Source organism: Anastrepha obliqua, chromosome 1 (assembly GCF_027943255.1).
Source record: "Anastrepha obliqua isolate idAnaObli1 chromosome 1, idAnaObli1_1.0, whole genome shotgun sequence".
In the NCBI taxonomy this organism is placed as follows: domain Eukaryota; kingdom Metazoa; phylum Arthropoda; class Insecta; order Diptera; family Tephritidae; genus Anastrepha; species Anastrepha obliqua.
This window is the reverse complement of record NC_072892.1, coordinates 23,035,313-23,055,786: the sequence shown is the minus strand read 5'-3', so window position 1 is coordinate 23,055,786 and position 20,474 is coordinate 23,035,313. Positions and strand designations below refer to the sequence as shown.

The window sequence follows — 20,474 nt, the reverse complement described above, 5'->3', positions numbered from 1 at the left end:
GCTGATTTTATAGCAAAATTTTCTTTTCTTTTAAATTTTCCAGATTGTACGTAATGATCGCACCTTAGAGCAGATCGTTTTTCCGATACCGGAAATATGCGAATACTTGACAACAGACACAAAAATAAAAATTTTAAATACGGCAGAACGTGACGACCAGGGCTCAAAGGTGGCGGATTTCTTCGACAAGGCCGAGGAGATGTTTAACGAAATGAAGTGGCAAAAGAAGTTGAGAGGTGAGTGAAATAGAATGATGATTTTTAGAAAATAACCATGGAATCTGAAACCGTATATAAACCACTGAATTATATTTGAATTATGAATTATGGAGATTTCTTGTGGTGGGAGGCGGTGCAGCCACATTTCTACCTAAAGAATCTCATAAAAGTCCAACGATTAGCTTGGGTAGGAATAACAGGTGCACTCGGATCGAAATCTCAGGCGGCGCTGGAAGGGATCCTATATATTCCACCCATTGATAAATATGTTAAAGGGATAGCGACCAAATCTGCATCCAGGACTAAAGCAGCAGGAATGCTGAAAGAAAACACGCACGGTCACGCATCACTTCTACTAGACGCATCGACAACAGTCTGTCTGGTTCCCAAGATGGATCTGAACAAAGACTATATGACTAAATATGACAAAAAGGGCAGGCAGACCAGAGTAAACTCAGATGATAGTGGTCACCATATATATCTCAAAGATAGACAATGGCGCTGGATAGGGAGTGTACTCGGAACAGTTATCCTAAAATTGCTACTTTAGACTCCCAAACCGGTGCACTCCCAAGCTGAGATCTACGCTATCTATACAAAACAGCACAAATGATAAGACTAATGGACTTACCTCCGGCAAATCTTACCATTTTTGTTGGCACTGTCCTCAGTTCGCATCAACTCAAGATGTGTTAAAGAATGCAGTAGGTCGCTCTGGCTTATTCAACAACACAAAGCCACACTTTGTTGGGTCCCCGGCCACTCTGGAAATGAAAGAGTGGATGAGTGTGCAAGAAAAGGCTCTGAGCTTAACCTTCAGCGAGTGGTAGAGAACATAAACATTTCTCTGAACGAACTGTACACTGCGATTGACTTGAGCGTAATCGCGGAAACCAATAGAAGATGGTCTCTGACTACTAAATGCAGGGCACCCAAAATGCTCTGGCCAAAACTGAATCTTTAAAGACAAAATGTCTGCTTGGATTCAACAGATCAACTACAAGCGTCCCCACAGGTGTTATAATGGGCCGCTGCACTATTGACACTCTCGCCAGTAGAAGGCGTGTACTTCACAATAACCTCTGCAGGAGTTGTGGAGATGAAGAAGAAATTGAGTCGGTACAACACCTCCTCTGTGAATGCCCTACACTTCAAAGAAGCCGTGCCTAGTTAGAAATATCTAAGTGGTTTAAGCAACTTAGTTAGGGGATGGAAATCAAATGCAAGTATCACAATGGGCCTTAGGGCTCGCGGCTATTTTGTCTTAGACAAGCACCCTAGCTAACCTAACCTATAAACCCTAGAAAATAACAGGGGTAGTTCTAAGATAAACTTTTAGAGAAATCTCTTGCCTATATTAAATGACTGATTTTGCGTAAGATGGCGCAAAATTAATCATCCATTTGAATAACTTTTTTACTAAAAAGAAAATATTTATTTTGGGTAACGGCCGTCTTTATTTTGAGCTTTACGCGCTCCATTGCTTATCTATTTGCTGCTGAGTTCACAAGAGTCAAATATGATTGACGTACGACGCCACTTGCAAAATGTATAAATGTAACCAAAAAGTGGATCCAAATAAAAACCAGGGAATACTGGAGCGGCACAAGCGGCCTGAATCACTCCAAAAAGAGTTCCTGAACTTTAATACCAACAGAGCAAAATCTGTTCTAACCCTAAATAAAAAGGTCCTTAGATTTTCAGTGGAGCACTTACAGGCCACTTTACCTACAATAAATATTTAGAGGAGGATGAAGAGGAGGAGTCCATGCAACACTTAATCACTAACTGTAAAGCGTTAGGGCACAGAATACTGGGCTCCTACCGACTAGGGAGCGAAGACTTGCAAATGTTACTTTCTAAGTGGATTGCTCGCTATCCTAAATAAGTAAAATTAAGTACTTAGGGGCGCACAATAGCTCAAACTGATCTCAGCGTAAAAGGCCTCAGCCATTACCATTAAATCCTCCGGTAGTGTGATTAATTTTGCGCCACCTTTTACCACCACTTATATTTTTTGATAAATTTATTTTTCTCTTGCAGGACAACCTTTTTTATTCTGGGTCAGCAGTTATATGTCACTGTGGAGCAACATACTCTTCAATTGCGTAGTTGTTATTAATCTCATAGTCGCATTCTTTTATCCCTTCGACAATACTGTGCCGGGTATGAAACTAATAATTGTTGAATAAAAAAGTTGTCTAACCTATGTAATCCTCTTATTTCTTTCACAGAGCTCAGTTCACACATTTCCTTACTCTTTTGGGCCATTTTGCTGTTCTCACTCGCTATTGTTGTGACACTACCGCGCGAATCGGGCATACGTACTTTAATTGGATCGGTGATATTACGTTCCATATTTCTAATTGGACCAGAATCGACGCTTTGTCTGCTCGGAGTTGTGACGGTACGTGTAAATCCTAACGAAGTCGTGATTCAAATTGAATATTTTTCTTCCACCTCCAGGTTACCTTGAAAAGTGTTCACATCGTGAGCATTATGGGCAATAATGGCACTTTGGAGAAGAATTTCTTTAAAATCATAACGGATATGCAACTACTTTACCACTGCATTTACATGTTCTTCTGCTTTTGTGGGTTGATTTTCCATCCCTTCTTCTACTCGCTGCTGGTGCGTATGCGCCGCCCAATTTTAATATAAAAAATGTACATAAAATTCATTGTTTTACTTATTTCTGCAGCTCTTCGATGTTGTCTACCGAGAGGAAACTTTGGTTAACGTCATACGCTCCGTCACACGCAATGGTCGTTCGATTGTATTGACGGCCGTCTTGGCTTTGATTTTGGTCTATCTCTTTTCTATTATCGGTTACATGTTCTTTAAGGACGACTTTCTAGTCGAAGTAGACCCCGATGATGCACAAACGGCACCGACACCTACGCTAGCGGATATTACAATCTCGATGGCGACGAATGCAGCTGACACCACTTGCAGCGCACCGGATGCATTTAATAAGGGCACCACACCCGGCAATGGCGGCAGCGCTGAGGCTGATAGCACAACTACTGGTTCGACTGGAGCCGCAGTCAGTGGCGGTGATGATGACTGTGGAAAGGAACTAAAGGAACGATCTTGTGATTCATTGGTGATGTGCATTGTGACCACATTGAATCAAGGTTTGCGGAATGGGGGCGGCATTGGCGATATACTGCGTGCGCCATCGAGCAAGGTGAGATAAAAGGGATAATACATCTAAGATGCAGAATAATTATATGAAATCCTACAATCCTTGGGGAAATTTGGGGGTATCCATTACTGATTGTCCTATTTGGGTCAAATATGCACAGTTTTGTTGTATAATTTGTTGCCATTTGAAAGATAGCTCATTATGAAGCTCTCTCATAGAAGTCTTTGTCTCTAGTAATCCATTTTCACAATCTTCTCTTGATACCAACTTCTTATCACTCAGGAAGTTTTGTAATGAGAGAAAAAGGTGGTAATCGATTGGTGCTAGGTCCGAACTATAATATATGGTGGACGCATTAAAACTTCCCAACTAAGCTTCCGAAGTCTTTGGCGAGTGTCTACAGACGTGTGGGGCCTTGCGTTGTCCTGATGGAACACAAGAACTCTTCTGTTTGCCAATTCTGGTCAAACGCTAGCTTCAAACGCCCCAGTTGTTGACAGTAGAGCTCTGAATTTAGTGTTTGGCCATACGGAAGCAATTCATAACAAAAATTATTCCTTTCAGTAGAACCTCTCTGACCGTTAGTCCAGGTTTGGCCGCCGTTTGAGCTGCTTCATCACCCTTTGATCATTATATTGTTGTATGTGATCCATTTCCCATCCCCAATCACCATTTGCTTAAGAAATGGGTCGATTTCATTCCGTTTGGCTAAGACTTCGCAGATGGAAATTCGATCCATCTATTTTTTTTTTTAGTGTTAATAAACTTCTTTTTGAATCCGGCTTTGCACAAATGGTTTAAAACTGTTTTATGATCATTCTTTAGTTCCTGGGCGATGCTGCGACTCCTCCCATTTCGATCAGCTTCGATTATATCTGTGATTTTATCAACATTTTCACCGACGGGTCAGCCTGTTCGAGGTGCATCTTTAACATCAAAAATGCCTGAAGGGAATCGAGGAAACCAAAATTGCACATAATGAGCTTTTACAGTATCCGCACCATTAACACCATTTACAATTTCAGCGGCTTGACTTCCTGGCTTGCATTTTCGCCTTTATCAAAGAAAAACTGTAAAATGTACCGAATTTCCTGTTTGTTGAGTTCCATTGTTAACACCCTATAACTCGCAACCGAATGTAAAATAAAAAGAGCAAACGAATTTTTTTAGTGTGAAATGTCACCTTGACAATCAGCATAAACTTTAAATTAGTTGATGGATACTTTACGAGATATCAATCACTACAGCCGTCTACTGAGAAAATAGTGGATTTCTCTTTCCCCCAAACTAATTTAATATATATAACGTATCTCTCTCTCCCTCCCTCTCTCTCTTTCTCTCTCTTGTTTTTGCATATTCCCCCAACAGGAGAGCCTCTTCGCTGCACGTGTCATTTACGATCTACTCTTCTTCTTCATTGTCATCATTATTGTGTTGAATTTGATTTTTGGTGTCATCATCGACACCTTTGCCGACTTGAGAAGTGAGAAACAGCAAAAGGAGCTTATACTCAAGAACACCTGCTTCGTGTGCGGCCTAAATCGTTCGGCATTCGACAACAAAACGGTCAGTTTCGAGGAGCATATCAAGAGTGAGCACAATATGTGGCACTATTTGTACTTTATAGTGTTGGTAAAGGTGAAGGATCCCACAGAGTTCACCGGACCCGAAAGTTATGTTTACGCCATGGTGAAAGCCGGCATTTTGGACTGGTTTCCAAGACTGCGCGCTATGTCCCTGGCGGCTGTGGACGCCGACGGTGAGCAAATTGAGTTGCGCAGCATGCAGGCACAGCTGTTGGAGACGCAATTGCTCATCACCAGCCTGTCACAACAGCTGCACGAACTGAAGGATCACATGACCGAACAGCGTAAACAAAAACAACGTCTAGGTTTGCTCAACACAGCGCCGAGTAATCTATTGGCGTGCTATCAACTGCGTGACGCGAATAATTTGTCATGAAGTTTTGCTGCGGTTGACGGATGCTTCAAGCAAAGCAATAAGCAAAGGACAGATACAAATGTATTTTGAATAAATGTAGCATTTCACATGGTTTCTTATTAATTTTTTTCATATTTTTTTTTATTTTTTTTTTTCATTTTTTCTCGTGAAAATTATCGAATAATTATAATCATTAGGGGCAACAGAAGCAATCAAGCAGGATAAAATGTGTGTGAGACATTTATTAGAAAACTAAAAACAAAAAAAAAAAAAACAAATAAACATTATATGTGTGTGTGTATGTGCAATATGCGAAAACAAAAACAATATTAACTTGCTCACTCGAAAAAGAAAAAGAATTCAAATAATTGAATTGAAAAGAGAAGAAAACAAAGCAATTTCATGTTGTGTGTGTAACTGTAGTGTGAAATTTTATTTGTCACTGTAGTTGTTGTTAATGCATTTTCACCACAGAAAAGGTGAACATTTTAAGCAAAACATTACCGAATAAGAGCCAATTTACACGATGGATTTTCACCCTGGACCTTTTTGCGCATTCCCTTTTAAAGAAGTCCTCGATGCCTTTTTACGGTTTTCCTTGCGTGTTTTTGAAGTTTAAGCGGTCAATTTTCTTTGGTCATTCATTTGAATTTTAGTGTACTTGAATAAAAATACGAAAATGTGAATAAGAACAAAGCGAAATGTCAAAAAACCTCCTTGCCTGCATCCCTATCCCGTTGGCTTCTCTACACTTTTTGCCACCAAGCTCCACACGCAAGACTTTCCACCCAGAGTGAAAAGACAGCGTGCAAATTGGCGCTAACTCTGTATAAGTATGTATGTATGTAATGAACGAACCACATAAACATGATTTATCTTGCATTTTGAAAACGGTATATGTATGTATATAAGAGTAATGTTTTAAATTTTGTGACACTTGATTTATTTGTCATCGGAAATGCATTACTTAGACGTAAATTATTTATGTAATTTTCTTTTTCTATTTTCTACAATTTTTCCACTCGAAACTAAGGCAAATCTATACAAGGTGTGCGCACTAAAGCAGCTAATTGGAGTGTTAAAGTAAAGTGCAATGTTATTGTTGTTGTTGTTTTAGCCATGAACATTCCCCATACATAAACGGGGAATGGCGCTGAAATCAAGGATGATAGATTACCAGCTTTGCTATTTAGCTATGGTGAAAAAAAACCTGTGAGGGGAACTTTGGTTGTCACGTCGCTGAAGAGATTCCGCAACCGAATTCTGCACGATCATTTCACATATATTCACACACTCGTCCAATCAGTCGTTGTCCAGATAGCAGCGAAGCAATATAAATGAGGACTGTGTTGATTTTTTTTTTTCGAATATCACTAACACAAACTTATCGCTACATGTTGGCACACAAATTCACACACTCGTCAAATCCGTCGTCAAACGAAGTGTTATCATTGGTGATTTTATTTTTTTTTCATATATCACCAACACAATCTCAGTTATTTCGTAACCAAACCGCTTCGTGACCCAAATAACTTCACCCCATCAGCTGATTCTGTGAAATTCGCTCAGTGCCGACTAACGGTAGCACAATTCGAAAAATCTTTTCGTCATATGCTGAAGTGCCAGTTTTAGGCCGGATACAAAACTTGCCTATTTGTTGTTGCTTTGTATATTTGTTCACATTCTGTTTGAAATTGTAAGGTCCAAAATGTCAAATTGTTGTTGCTCTACCTTGTTGTCACCCCCTTGTATCGAATTCGCCTTACTCGAAACTAACACAAATTTCTTTTCTCAAACACTTTTACCGTCACTTTAGTGACATTTTTAAAATAACTTCATTCTCATATATCTGACAAATATACAAACAACCTTTACACTATTAAACAATAAATTCGTACTATCTACAAATATGCCAATAATCTTTACGAAGTATACTATTTCACCTCTCAAATTTTAAACATCTAACTTCTATTCTAAGAAAAACTCTACACTAAAATGTGATCTTTTCGATTTTCGATTTTTATTCAAATTTTCCAATCACCACACTATGTGCCGTTCCCAGTCTCTACTAGCTCTACTAAAGTGTATTTATACTAAATGCTGTGGTTTCTACAATTGATTTTACATTTCTACATATTTTGTAGTTTTGACAATTTTCGAAGTACTTTAATTGCAAATAAAATAAAAGTAAAATTTAATGTGAACTTATGGAGACTAAGTTTTTTAGCTCAATTAATGTTAATATTATTGATTATACTACTTAAATATATTGAGAATATTAATAATAATATATTAAACTTACACAAACTATTATATATTTACATAATTATGCGATTCTGAAATTCTATAGAAATTTTAATAAAATTGTAGTCAATCACATGAAATGTAATTGAATGTTTAAATTATTTAGTGAACAGAAAATCACGTAAAAATAAAATATGCAACTTAAAAAAACAAAGCAAACAAGTGTTTTATGATGCAGCAACAAAACGCCAAACAGCGTAAAACAAACCGGACGCACAGTGGCTCGTTTGATCTAGTGCCGTTTCAAAAATTAAAATTTGTAATATTGCGTTCGCTGAGAAAAGTTGGCAAAATCCATTAGAATCATAGTACTGTTTAATCATCTGACTAATTGAGTACGCTGTGCGAACCGAGAGAGTAAGTGCTTAGTTTTATCAGCAATTCGTCAAACAAAAATTGGTGAATTATAGGCAGATGCGGATAAAGCACGAATTAATTAATGATGTCATACCTTAGCGATAACCGTAGCCATAGCTGTCACTGTAAACGATTATACAAATGAAGTCCAAAATAAACAAGACTGGCGCCATGAAAATGTTTTTGAAGGCGCCATATTTTTAATGAGTTAGTGCGTTGGAAGTTACATCCTTAGCTGACTTCCAGCGAAAGCTTGGTGACATTCGATTCAGTGGAAGCGAAGTTATTGCGTCTAAAGTGTCAGTATGTTTCTGTCATCGGTACAAAAATAAGTTTCGAACAAAGAGCGAATATCAAAATTTGTTTCAAAATCGGCAAAACGTTTACCGAAACATTTGAATTGATAAAAAAGTTTATGGCGATGGCTGTGAGGAGATAAATGACAATGAACATACGGGCCGCCCAAAATCAGTAACCACCGAAAACTCCATCGAAATTGTTCGTAAATTAATCAAACGTGAACCGAAATCATCGTTGAAATTCATGGAATCGGAGTTGAATATCTCCAAAACATCGATTTATCGCATTTTAACCGATCATTTGGGCTTACGAAAGTTATGTGCACGTTTCATTCCGCACAAGTTAACGACCAAAATTGCTCAGAATTCAACATTCGAAAGACATCATAAAAGAGACGAGAAAAGACGAGAACTTCCTTTACTACATTGTAACTGGTGATACAACGAGGTGTTTCCGACATGAATCTGAAACTAAGCGTCAAAGTGCCGAATGGAAGGCCCCAGACGAGCCACCACCACCCAAAAAATTGCGTTTGGAGAAGTTAAAAATTCAGTCGATACTCATTTGTTTTTACGATTCTAAAGGAATTGTCCACAAGAAGTTCGTGTCAATGGGCCAAACCGTCAATGCAATTTTCTATCTTGGCGTTTTAAAGCGTTTGTTGCATCGCATTCGTCGAATTCGCCCTGAACACCGCAAAGGAGGAAGCTGGCGCTTATTGCATGATAATGCACCATCTCATCGATTCACTCTTGTGATTGATTTTTTGACTAGAAATCGCATTTTATCGTAACCATCAACTCACTGTATTTGCCTAATATGGCTCCCTGTGACTTCTACTTATTCGGAAAATTGCTTTTGGCAATGAAAGGAAAACGTTTTGCGTCCGTAGAGGCCATCCAAAAGTCTTGTACCGACATCGTGAAGGACATTCCGGTCAATGACCTGAAATACTCTTTTGAAAAACTTTTAGATCGCGCAAAACAGTGCATCGAAGCCAGAGTGGACTATTTTAAATAAATAAACTCGGAATTATCAGAACAAAGCTCCCGTCGTTTCTATTTTAGCTCAGTCTTGTTTATTTTGGACTTCACCTTGTAGGCACCGCACCTATGGCTATGGTAGTCGTATGTATCTATGGTACTGAATTTTGGTTTTTCCCCGTAACCGCAAACAACTGCAAAATACTTCACATTTGTTTTGATATTTGCGAAAAAATTTGGACATTAGAAATGAACGACAAAAAATGTACTTACTTTGGAAAATTTTCCGTGCTTTTATAACAAAATGCAAATATTGTCATTAATTCTTCTGCAATATCAGCTGTTTATGGTTATGGCATGACTAATCGACTAACGCTGTAATGTTGCGGCTATGGCATAGCGTCCCCGCCAGTTCGCTCAAGCAAAGAGACAAAGCACTCACACCATCACACACCTAGGTGAATGTCAAAAGAAAGGAAAAATAAGCGTGTTTTTACTTGTAATCGTTTACATTGAGCGAACTCTTGGCCAAAACCGATACAACGTACTCTTTCTGGCGGGGCTATGATGATAAAATTATGGCAACGCACGAGTAATTTATTTGAAAATCACAATTTGAACCCCAAAATGTTGTCCTAAGAAAAAAGTTTCGAAGGCTCGTAATCCATTCTATTTTTCATCTTTTCGCCCAATAATGAAAATGGCTTTATTGTTTTTCAAAATATTCTCCTTGGAAGTCGGTACACTTCCGCATTCGATTGAACCAATTTTCAAAGCCCTTTTGTTTAAACGCATCAACCGCTTTTTCAGAAGTTGGAAAACGTTGACCTCTCATTTTATTTTTGATGTTCGTGAACAAAATTAGGGCTGTAAAGTGGATGACCCATTAATTCGATCTTTCAAGTGTTCGAAAACTCTTTTGTGTGAGCCGATACGTGCGAGATCGCATTGTCTGATCAGGAGTGATTGGTCATCAGCGGTTGGTTTATGTGAAAAAACAGACGGCCATTTGCTTTATGATGCTTTTTGCGCGAACAACTTTTATTGGATTCAGCTCGTCTTGGAACAGCCAAACTGTCGATTGCTCTTTCATTTCCGGCTCATATGCATCCAATCTGAAAAATATTCAGGCCGCCATATTGTTAATTTTGAAAAAAAAAAAAACAAAGCATCGATCAGGCACAACATTATCTATTAAGGGGGGGGGTAAGGGATAAACGCTAAAAAAAACACTTTTTTCATGAATTTATTGTAGCGAAACGGTTCAAGTCAGTTTATTAAAAGTTGTTGCATATTATAAAGTAACATTTCAAGAATATTTGATAAAATTTTCATGTAAAAATATTGCAAAATGAGCGAATGAGAGCACATTTACGTAGACGTCTTTTCAAAAATACATTTTGCAGTAGTCAGCATATCTCAGCGTAGAATCATCTGAAATCAAAAAAATCGAATAATTTAGTTAAAGTATGAGTTAAACTTCCCCCCAACGTTTACTTTGACGATTTATTTTCATTTTCAGCCATTTGGTAGTCGTTTGAAGTAAAAAGTGATTTTTGACGAAAAAATGCCGCCATTTTATAGGTGCAAAACCACCTTAATATAAAAAAAAAATGGCGAAAAAAAACGTTGGCGGGAGGTTTTTTATATGTAAAATATTTGTGCAAAATTTCAAAAGGATCGGTTGAGTAGTTTTCAAATGCCAATGACTACGCACTTTAAAAAAAAAAGGTTCGAGAAAACCGCGTTTAAAGTTTTAAGTTATCTCGGCAGATGTTTGAGGCGGCTCGGCTTTATGCTCTATAACTTAAAAAGTTTTGCCCGGATTGACTTAAAATTTTAACACGGTATTTTTGAAATGTTTTACTACAATAACATGCAAAAAAAAAATCGATTTTTATTCCTTAAACTAACCCCAATACCCTTATGCTAACCCCAATACCCAAGGAATTCTCTATCTTGTGATTTGCCACATGACAATCTTTCGTTGACAATTGGCGCACAGCATCGATTGTTTCTGGCACAACAACACTTTTTGGACGGCCTTCACGAAATTCATTCTGCAGGGATTGACGCTCACGTTGGAACTTATTTCACAATGGCTAAGGGTGTTGCTTCAACGCCAAAAGTCGAAGTAAGTTGATCCTGTATCAATAATCTACGTCGAAAATCGTAATAAAACTACGCAGAAAATTGTCACCAGTTGATTCGAGATGAATTACAAAAAGAAAGAAAGGAGAAATTTCCAATACACCCCCAAAATCTCATTTTATGGCCATAAAACCGTTTTTCAGTCGGTTGATGTGAAGAATCACTCCTAACTTCGCCAATTTTCATCCGATTTCGAAAGAACAAAAACAAACCTTTTTGACAGTGTGTTGACAATTTTTCTGAAATGACAACTGACGAGACTGTAGACGGAAGTAATTGGATTTTTTTTTTATTTTTTCTCTATTTTTTCAACTTTGACATATTTTTACGATATTATCCGATATTGAGGATTTTTTTTTAGTACATTACTGTTATATAAAATTTAATTTTGCGTCGAATGAGCTATATTTGACTGTAATTGAATTAAAATTAATAGAGTTGTGTGGGTTTTAAGATTTTATTTTTTTTTTTTACTAATTTGGTATGTAGATATAACTTACGCTAAATGGGAATAAGGACGTGTTTTGATACGTTATTATAGATACGTAATATTTATTGGAGTATATATGTATACATAAGACTACACTGTACTGCATACAACAGAACTGGTTAGAACTTACGAAAATATCTGACATATTATCACACTTTTTTTTCAATCGAAATATGAAAAAGCTCTCAAGTGTACCAAAGTTCACACTGTACATTGCTTAACAAAAGAAGTTTGTTATTATAATTTAACCTTATTAAAACGTCAAAGTTTTATTGTTTTGCTTCAATTTGTGAAAAAGAAATGTGCGATAATCACAATAAGTTTTGTCTCATATGTGGTTTGTGGATCAAAAGCATTGTTTGAAGTTACAGAGTAATAAAGCTCTGGTTGATGGCTACAACGATTTCTTTAAGCTTACATATAATACTTCGGATCGCTGGTATGAACCGGAATTTGCTTGTACTGAGTGTTCATTGAAATTCAAGAGATATAAATCAAAACGTTGCCAGAAAAGTCGAATTTCTTTATATTCTCCGAGAATGTGGCATCATCAGCCTTATCTTAAACCAGATGATTATTATTTTTGTAAAACGGACGTAAGCGGTCATCATTATAAAACTCGAAAGCACATAAAGTATGCTGATGTTGCAACTGTTAAGAACCCCGTAGTCTTGGACAATATGATTGACTCAACTGCAGGTCATGAACTGAAGGAAGTTCAACTCATTGCTGATGATGATCAAACTGATAACAATGAAAAGTTCTTTCCGTCTGGTTCTACGTCTTCAGAACGACACATTGTATCAAATTCAGATTTTCAGGATCTTTTTCGTGATTTACTTCTATCGGGAAGACAATCTGAAACGCTCGCTTCTCGATTTAAGCAATGGAATTTAGTTGATGACGACTTCAGATGAATGATGATGATCGAATTTCTTACAGAGAAGTATTCAAAACTGATGAAGAGAATGACAAATCTACCGTGCCATACTAAACTCCAAAGGGCCGTTACCAATGCATTTTTAAGTTTGGAACCAGTTCCGTTGTGTACTGCACCGTACCATACCGTACAGTGCTGCACTGCACAATACTCCAATAAATATTATGTGTTTATAATGACACTTGTTATCATTTTCATGCTTCGAAACGCGCCCTTATTCCCATTTAGCGTAAGTTATACCTACATACCAAATTAGTAAAACAAAAAAAAAAATCTTAAAACCCACACAACTCTATTAATTTTAATTCAATTACAGTCAAATATAGCTCATTCGACGCAAAATTAAATTTACTATAACAGTAGTGTACTGAAAAAAATCCTCAAAAACGGATAATATCGTAAAAATTATGTCAAAATTGAAGAAATAGAGAAAAAATTAAAAAATTCCAAATACTTCCGTCTACAGTCTCGCCAGTTGTCATTTCAGAAAAATTGTCAACACACTATCAAAAAGGCTTGTTTTTGTTCTTTCGAACTAAAAAAACAAATTCGAAATCGGATGGAAATTGGCGAAGTTAGGGGTGATTGTTCACATCAACCTACTGAAAAACGGTTTTATGGCCATAAAATGAGATTTTGGGGGTGTATTGGAAATTTCTCCCATACCATTTTTCTTAGTTTTACTATACCTACAAGTTGTACTGGGTCTCCATAAAAGTGCAATATCACTGTCGCACAGTGTAATGTGTGAAAATTTGAAGTGAATCCGACAAATACCTTTCGAGTTATTTAACAATAAACAAGGGGCGCTCGAGCGCTCCGGAGCAGATAGCAAAACTTTAAATGCGTTTTTCTCAAAACTATGTTTTTTTAGCTGGTGATCACTGTAACTTAAAAACCGCTTAGTAGGCATAAAAAACTCGCACCTGATCGAAGGATTTATTTATTTTTTTTTTCAAAATTTCGATTTTTTTTAACAATTAATTGTCGGTTTTTTTCTCGAAAATCTGAAAAATATTTCCTGAGACCACTATATTGTTAATTTTGAAAAAAAAAAAAAAATGCTTCGAGCAGGCTCCAGATTATCTATTAATAAAACTAGTTCCTCTTGCTCGATTGATTTTAGATGAATCTCCAAGGACATGTGATGATCACCGCCAGGGACTTCTGGGGAGGTGGGCTTCACACAAACAGCGATAACTTTTACAATTATTAATTTTTTTTTTTTTAATTTTGCTAAAGTTTCCACTTGACTTGATGTATTAATGCTTTGTTTTTATTTTTGTAAAATAAAGCAGTTGACTAGCAAACCAAAATTATTAAAAATCATCATTTTTTCGTGCCTCTGACTATCCCTAACCCCTTAATAAGCGCTTAAGAGAACAAAAATATATTAGAAAATAATGAAATTGAAAGTAGTTGGCAACCCGAATTCCTACTTAGTTCCTTTTTTACTTCATTTCTTTTTACTTGTATAGATTTAAGTTTAGTGTGTAATAAAACGTTGAAAAGAACATACCGTTTTTCCTTCAATCTGGTTTTTTGTCCTACAAAATACGCTTACCGCTTCGGTAAAGAACCCCGTAAAGTTAGAGGTAATATGAAAACGGTTATTCCTGCTTTTTCAGAATATACTTTTCATTCCCTTATATAAATACAAGACGAAATAATAAGGTTATACAAAAAATTGTGTTATGAGAAAACTGCGCCGCAGTTGACTATATTCGCCCTCTACTGATCATAATCATGCATATATCTGCCAGTTCGTCTGGTTTAATTTCTCCTAATAAACGTCTTAACGGATTTTGAAAAATCTTGCTTGTAAAGGGTGACCAATTTAGAGGTATCGGATTTTAATTTAAATAAAATAATGAAAATTCTATTGGGTTGTTCGGAAAGTCATTTCGTTTTTTCCCGACAGAGGATTTAATTGAATTTTTTCACAGCTAACTTCACACTTAAGTCGCATTATCATTATATATTTTGACAGCTGATATAGCAGGGCTTGTGTGTGAATAAGTTCAATTGATTTTACCTGGTAGTTTTTGGTCGGTGTCCTTTTAAATATGGAGAGCAATAAGCAACATTTTCGTCATAGTTTACTTTTTTACTTTAGAAAAGGTAAAAGTGCTGTTCAAGCCCGAAAGAAATTAACCGATGTGTATGGAGAAAATGTGTTGACAAAACGCCAGAGCCAGAGCTGGTTTGCAAAATTTCGATCCGGCAATTTTGATGTCGAAGATGCATCACGTTCTGGAAGGCCGATTGAAGCTGATAAAGACGCGATAAAGGCATTAGTTGTTGCAAACCGACGAATAAAAACACGTGAGATCGGTGAGAGGTTAAATATATCGAATTCAACTGTTTATGATCACCTGAAAGGCCTGATTCATTTTCACCACAAAAAAAACGAAATAACTTTCCGAACAACCCAAAAATTGATTGGGCAATCTTTATTATTTTTGTGTAGAACCATTCATGACATTTATTTTTTAAAGATAATCCCTTTCAAATGTTGGCTACAACTGCGCCTCAATTCGGCCATCCCTAAACACCAATTCTGAATGGCTCGCTGGAGGACTTCGGTCAATATCTCGTGAATAACTTTAGTAATATTGAGCCCCAATGCCTCAATCGAAGCTGGTTTATCCACAAAGCATTTAGATTTTACAACAATTAAAAGTTCAAAGATGTGATATTACACGATCTTGATGGCCAATCCACTGGTCCGAGACGGGAGATAAACTGCTCACCGAAACAACGACGCAGTAAATCCATTGCTTCGCGGGCTGTATGGCAAGTAGCGCCGTCTTGTTGGAACGAAATGTTGTGGAGATCACGGGCTTCAATTTCCGCCTTCAAAAAGTCAACCAATTTTATTATGGCGCGATAGCGTTCGCCATTCAGTGCTACACTGGCGCCAGCCTTGTCTTTGAAGAAGTATACGCCGATGATTCCTCCAGCCCAAAGGCCGTAGTAAACGATTGTTTTGAATGGATGTAAAAGCTGTTCTTGAATGGCTTCGGGTTGCTCTTCAGCCCAAATATGGCAAATTTTGTTTATTGTCGTAGCTATTAAGCTCTTCATGAGGTTGTAAGGACGATTGAGAGGAGCATAGAATGCAAACAATACTCACTAGTCACTTTTCTCGACATAGAGAGGGTGTTTAACAATGTTAGCATAAGATCCATAATTGAGGCTCTTAATATGTTAGGCACAGACATAAGTCTAAACGAATGGATAGAGAACATGCTTAAAACTAGAATCATCGGTGAGGTAGGCAGTAGCACGGTAAAATGCCCTATCAACAGGGAACCCTCAGGGTGCGGTCTTATCCCCCCTGCTGTGGTTATTAGTTATCAATAATACCCTTACCAAATTCAACCGAAAGGAAATTAAAGTAGTGGCGTACACGGATGACATGGTGCCCTTGGTTTCAGGAATGTTTCCAACCATAATCAGTGAGATTATGGAGGGAGCCCTGGTGTTACTCAGTAACTGGGCCACACTCTGTGGTTTAAGTGTAAACCCGAGCAAAACTGAACTGATGCTATTCACTAAGAAAACCAAGATACCAAACTGTAATCCCCCAAAACTAAACGGCGTTGGTCTTACTTTAACCTAACAGGCAAAATACCCAGGTGTGTGTTATCTTAGACCCCAAACTCAGCTGGAGGTCCAACGTAGGGTACAGGGTAAAGAAAGCAAATATAGCACTTTACACGTGTAAGATAATGTTGGGTAAAAAATGGGGTCTAACTATCCAATTGGTCCTACACAGCCATTATAAGGCCAATACTAACATATGTATGCGGCACTAGTCTGGTGGCGCGCAACAGAAAAGAAATACAACCAAATCAAGCTGAACAAGATATCTTAACTACAGGAGCGCTTAGCACCAGTCCTACTGAAGCGCTCAATGTACTAACTCATCTATTACCATTAGACCTACATATAAAAACAATCGTGGCTACTTGCAGCGCGGTGAGACTCAGAGACATAGAAAGATCGCCAACAAGAATCTCCTACAGGGACCCTCTCAAAAACAGATCACACTACACATTCCCCGACCTTAACTTCAAGAAAGACTTTACGGTACGTTTTCCGCCGAGAGTCGAGTGGAACAAAGAGAAGGTGATAGGAAGATATGATATTGAAATATACACTGAGGGTTCTAAGATGAACTGTGGTGTGGGAGCTGGCTTCCATTCGGAGTTACTCAACCTATCTCAGTCAATTAGACTACCTGACTATGTCAGCGTGTTCCGGGCAGAACTTTTACCGATCAGAGGAGCATACAAATCACTAAAACTCTACAAGGAAGTTAGTGCAAGAGTAGCTATCTTTTCAGACAGTCAAGCAGCTATCAAGGCCTTAAACTCCAACTCCATTTCATCCAAACTAGTCTTACATTGTAGAGAGGAACTATAATTACTTAGTTATTGGCTTGAAATTACTCTGATATAGGTTCTCGGTCATAGAAACCTACGGGGTAATGAGATAGCGGATGAGCTAGCAAGAAAAGGTTCGTTCGACACTAGACATAGCAGAGGCGGTGGCAGTCGTCACGCCACTCAACACAATAAAAGCATCCATTGCTTCACACTATCATGCTTTAGACGAAAGAAGATGGAAGGAATTAACTACATGTATTACAACAAAAAACACATGGCCATCGTACAAAATCCAAAGGACGAATCACCTGTTAAGATGTGCTCGACCAAACATTTCATACATCACTGCAACCCTTACAGGTCATTGGAAAGTAGGGGATCATGCAGCCAGACTCAACCTCCACTTCAATCCCATCTGCAGAAGCTGGCAAGCGGAAGGGGTGAGGGATCGTCTTTTCCACTACCTATGTGAATGTCCAGGACTAGCTGAGGCACGACTTCGCTCGTTTGGTAAGCCTTTCTTACAGCAAATTAATCAGATCTCAGACATCGATATAAAGAATTTGCTGCTGTAGTTGGACAAAAAAAAAACCACCATCACACGAGGACAGTGGTCACTAATTAGGATTATTACAGTGAAAATACTCAACCACTTCAACAACAGCCATTAAGCCAAAAAATAGAGCGTTCGGTAGGACGGTGATGTAACATATTTGTGTAAATAACAATCTAACAGTCTGCTGACTGATGCATTCGAAATACAAACATACATACATATTTGCCGGGCGAAGCTCCCAATATAAATAAATATTTTTGAATCTTTTGAAGCTATTATTACGTTATAAGTTTTTTCTGTCTCTTATCAATCGACGCTTCATTTTATCTCTCCTTGTTATGCAATGCGGAAGTCGCTTTTTCAAAAGAGAGTGGGCCAACCATGTTTTCTAATAAGACTTATGCAATTTTATTTTTGGGTTAGACGCCCTCGAAAACGTGCCTATTCATTCAACTCCCCTAGTCACCATTTTGCACTCAATAAAATTCCGTAAATTAGGCCACCAAGTGCGTCCACTTTGAAGATCCAGGACAACCGGTTCAGCTGCCTATTCATTGAATCTTAAAATTTCCTGATAATGCGGTCATTTAATTTAATTTGTTACTACATTGCAATTCGAAAGTTTTTAATAAAGTACTGAAGCATCGCAATAGCCACTAGCGCAGGGAGCAGCTTCGCATTTGGTTGGCGCTTGGCGGGAAGCGAAAGGTGCGCAAAATAAACTGTTCTACGTGACCATTTGCCGAAATCCCTTTACATTAGACACAATCGCTTCGGATGTTTGTCTATTTGCTACTTTGGATGATTTGAAGTTATTGTGTTAATGCATTTTAGGTGCTTCATGGAAGCGAAATTTTGTATAAAAGACTTTTGCGCTTCCAAAGCTATTCAGTTTGTGTCTGGCACTTGCTTAAACAGCCAAGTTTAAAAATATTGTGAAGTTCACATTTTTCGTATTACATTTCAGCAATTAATAAAGAAAACGAAAATAGTTTTCAAATCGAAAATGTGCACTAAATTCATGGTGAGTAAAAATTATGCAGAAGCACAAAAATATTTAATACAAATTGTCCGTTCACAGCTCACTTTTGCCTTCCTGATGTTCGTGGCCGCATTTTCGACCATCAGCGCCAACGAGGCGAGCATTGATCAAAAATCCTTAACTAAACGCAGCTTAACTGAATTTGGCAGCGACTCAGGGCACACAGTAGCCATCAGTGCAAGTCCTTGGTTAGGCGGTGGTAATGGCGCCCAATTCAGTGGCGGCTTTAACGCACTGGCTGTCAGCGGTTGGAATCCATGGAATAGCTTGTGAGGAAAAAAAAACAAAACAAAAAAAATAATAGTTTATAAGTGAATTTTTATATTTGCCTTTTCTAGCGCCGCCCGCCATGGATCGGCGCCATCACCCAGCGAAGTGGCCAATGCTATTGCCTCTGCCAAGCAAGCTTCGGCCAACGTTTTAATTGCCCAACAACAAATGCAGGCAGCTAAAGAGAATGTGCTCAATCAGCAACGCATTGCTATGGAAAAGGAAACCGCTGCCGCTATACTAACACAAAAGTCAGAGGCCGCCGCGGCCATTCAACGCTCTGAAGCAGCAGCTGCCGCACAAGCAGTTGTGCTGGCGCAACAACGTTTGGCCGCATCCAAATCTGCAGTGGCACATCAGCAACGCATCGCCGCGGCTCGTGAGGCTGAAGCTGCAACGGCACTGCAACGCTCAGCGCATGCTGCTGCTGCTGAGATACAAAAAACCGAATACGAAGCGTCCAAGCTGGGCCAGTATACTCGAAACGGCAACGCAGGTGCCGCACATCATCTCACCTTGACCAAGGATGTGGCGTTCAGTCCGATTACGGCAGGCACCAATCACGTGCCCAATGTGGAGGCAGTGGGACCATGGCCGAGCAATGGTGGCAAAGGAGCGGCAGGTGGTGGTGGGGGAGCTGCTGGGTGGCTATGAAGCGATGGATCAAGAATTCCAGCATATGAAATAATAACATAATTATTTGAAACTCTCTAATTTGATTTTCGCTGTATACTCGTATAACTACTGCAATAAAGCAAAACGTTGCTACTACAAATCATTGGTTTATTTTTCGACTCGTTGGGCGACTGAAAGGTTAAAGAAAAAGAAATTATTAAAACTTCTTTCCTTAGCCGTTTTGTTTGCAAAATGCTGCTTAGTGAACTGATATAAAAAGTCCTTTCATGTGGTGAATAGTAAGTTAATTTTCTTTATTTGATATTTCTAATTTCCTTTCTGTTTAAAGCAAAAAAATTGAATTGTGCGTAGGCCGGGAATCGAACCCGGATCAACTGCTTGGAAGGCAACTATGCTAACCATTACACCACCAACGCACGTACCAAATTATTCTTCAATTACACATTTAAGCACAAACACTTAACATATATGAAATATCTGAAACAGACTGCCTTATATTAATAAATTTTCAACATAAAACTTATCTTGCTACACAAGACAATACACTGCAGCCGATTGAAAAGGCCACCTTGATCAAAAAGTTCCCGTATTATATTCAGAAAATTCAAAATGCAGGTTTATTTCTCTCTTCTCGACTTCAAAGTACTACCCATCAACTGCAACGCCCTTATTCCAGCGTTTGATTCAACTTGAGAAGCTTTTTTGGAACTCTATTTTCGTTATAGCCATCAGAGCGTTCTTCGA

General features: G+C 38.2%; 2 protein-coding genes and 1 non-coding gene across 4 annotated transcripts in view; 2 read left to right on the top strand and 1 right to left on the bottom strand.

The window, feature by feature from the left end:
* Positions 1-7,636, top strand: part of LOC129252964 (inositol 1,4,5-trisphosphate receptor) — a 63,591-nt gene extending 55,955 nt beyond the window's left edge. For both annotated transcript variants that reach the window (XM_054891166.1, XM_054891165.1), the window contains 6 exons: positions 44-236; positions 2,262-2,384; positions 2,453-2,625; positions 2,685-2,849; positions 2,920-3,408; positions 4,735-7,636. In XM_054891166.1, coding sequence (XP_054747141.1) covers positions 44-236; positions 2,262-2,384; positions 2,453-2,625; positions 2,685-2,849; positions 2,920-3,408; positions 4,735-5,328 — 1,737 coding nt within the window. In that variant the 3' untranslated portion in view covers positions 5,329-7,636. The remainder of the gene's footprint in view (positions 1-43; positions 237-2,261; positions 2,385-2,452; positions 2,626-2,684; positions 2,850-2,919; positions 3,409-4,734) is intronic.
* Positions 7,637-18,691: 11,055 nt separating this feature from the next.
* Positions 18,692-19,827, top strand: LOC129252997 (uncharacterized). Its single transcript, XM_054891206.1, has 3 exons — positions 18,692-18,806; positions 18,864-19,093; positions 19,163-19,827. The coding sequence occupies exons 1-3, from the start codon at positions 18,789-18,791 to the stop codon at positions 19,746-19,748; spliced, it is 834 nt and encodes a 277-aa protein (XP_054747181.1). The 5' UTR covers positions 18,692-18,788; the 3' UTR covers positions 19,749-19,827.
* Positions 19,828-20,074: 247 nt separating this feature from the next.
* Trnag-ucc (transfer RNA glycine (anticodon UCC)) lies at positions 20,075-20,146 on the bottom strand. Its single transcript has one exon. It is a non-coding gene; the product is annotated as a tRNA-Gly (tRNA).
* Positions 20,147-20,474: the final 328 nt, after the last annotated feature.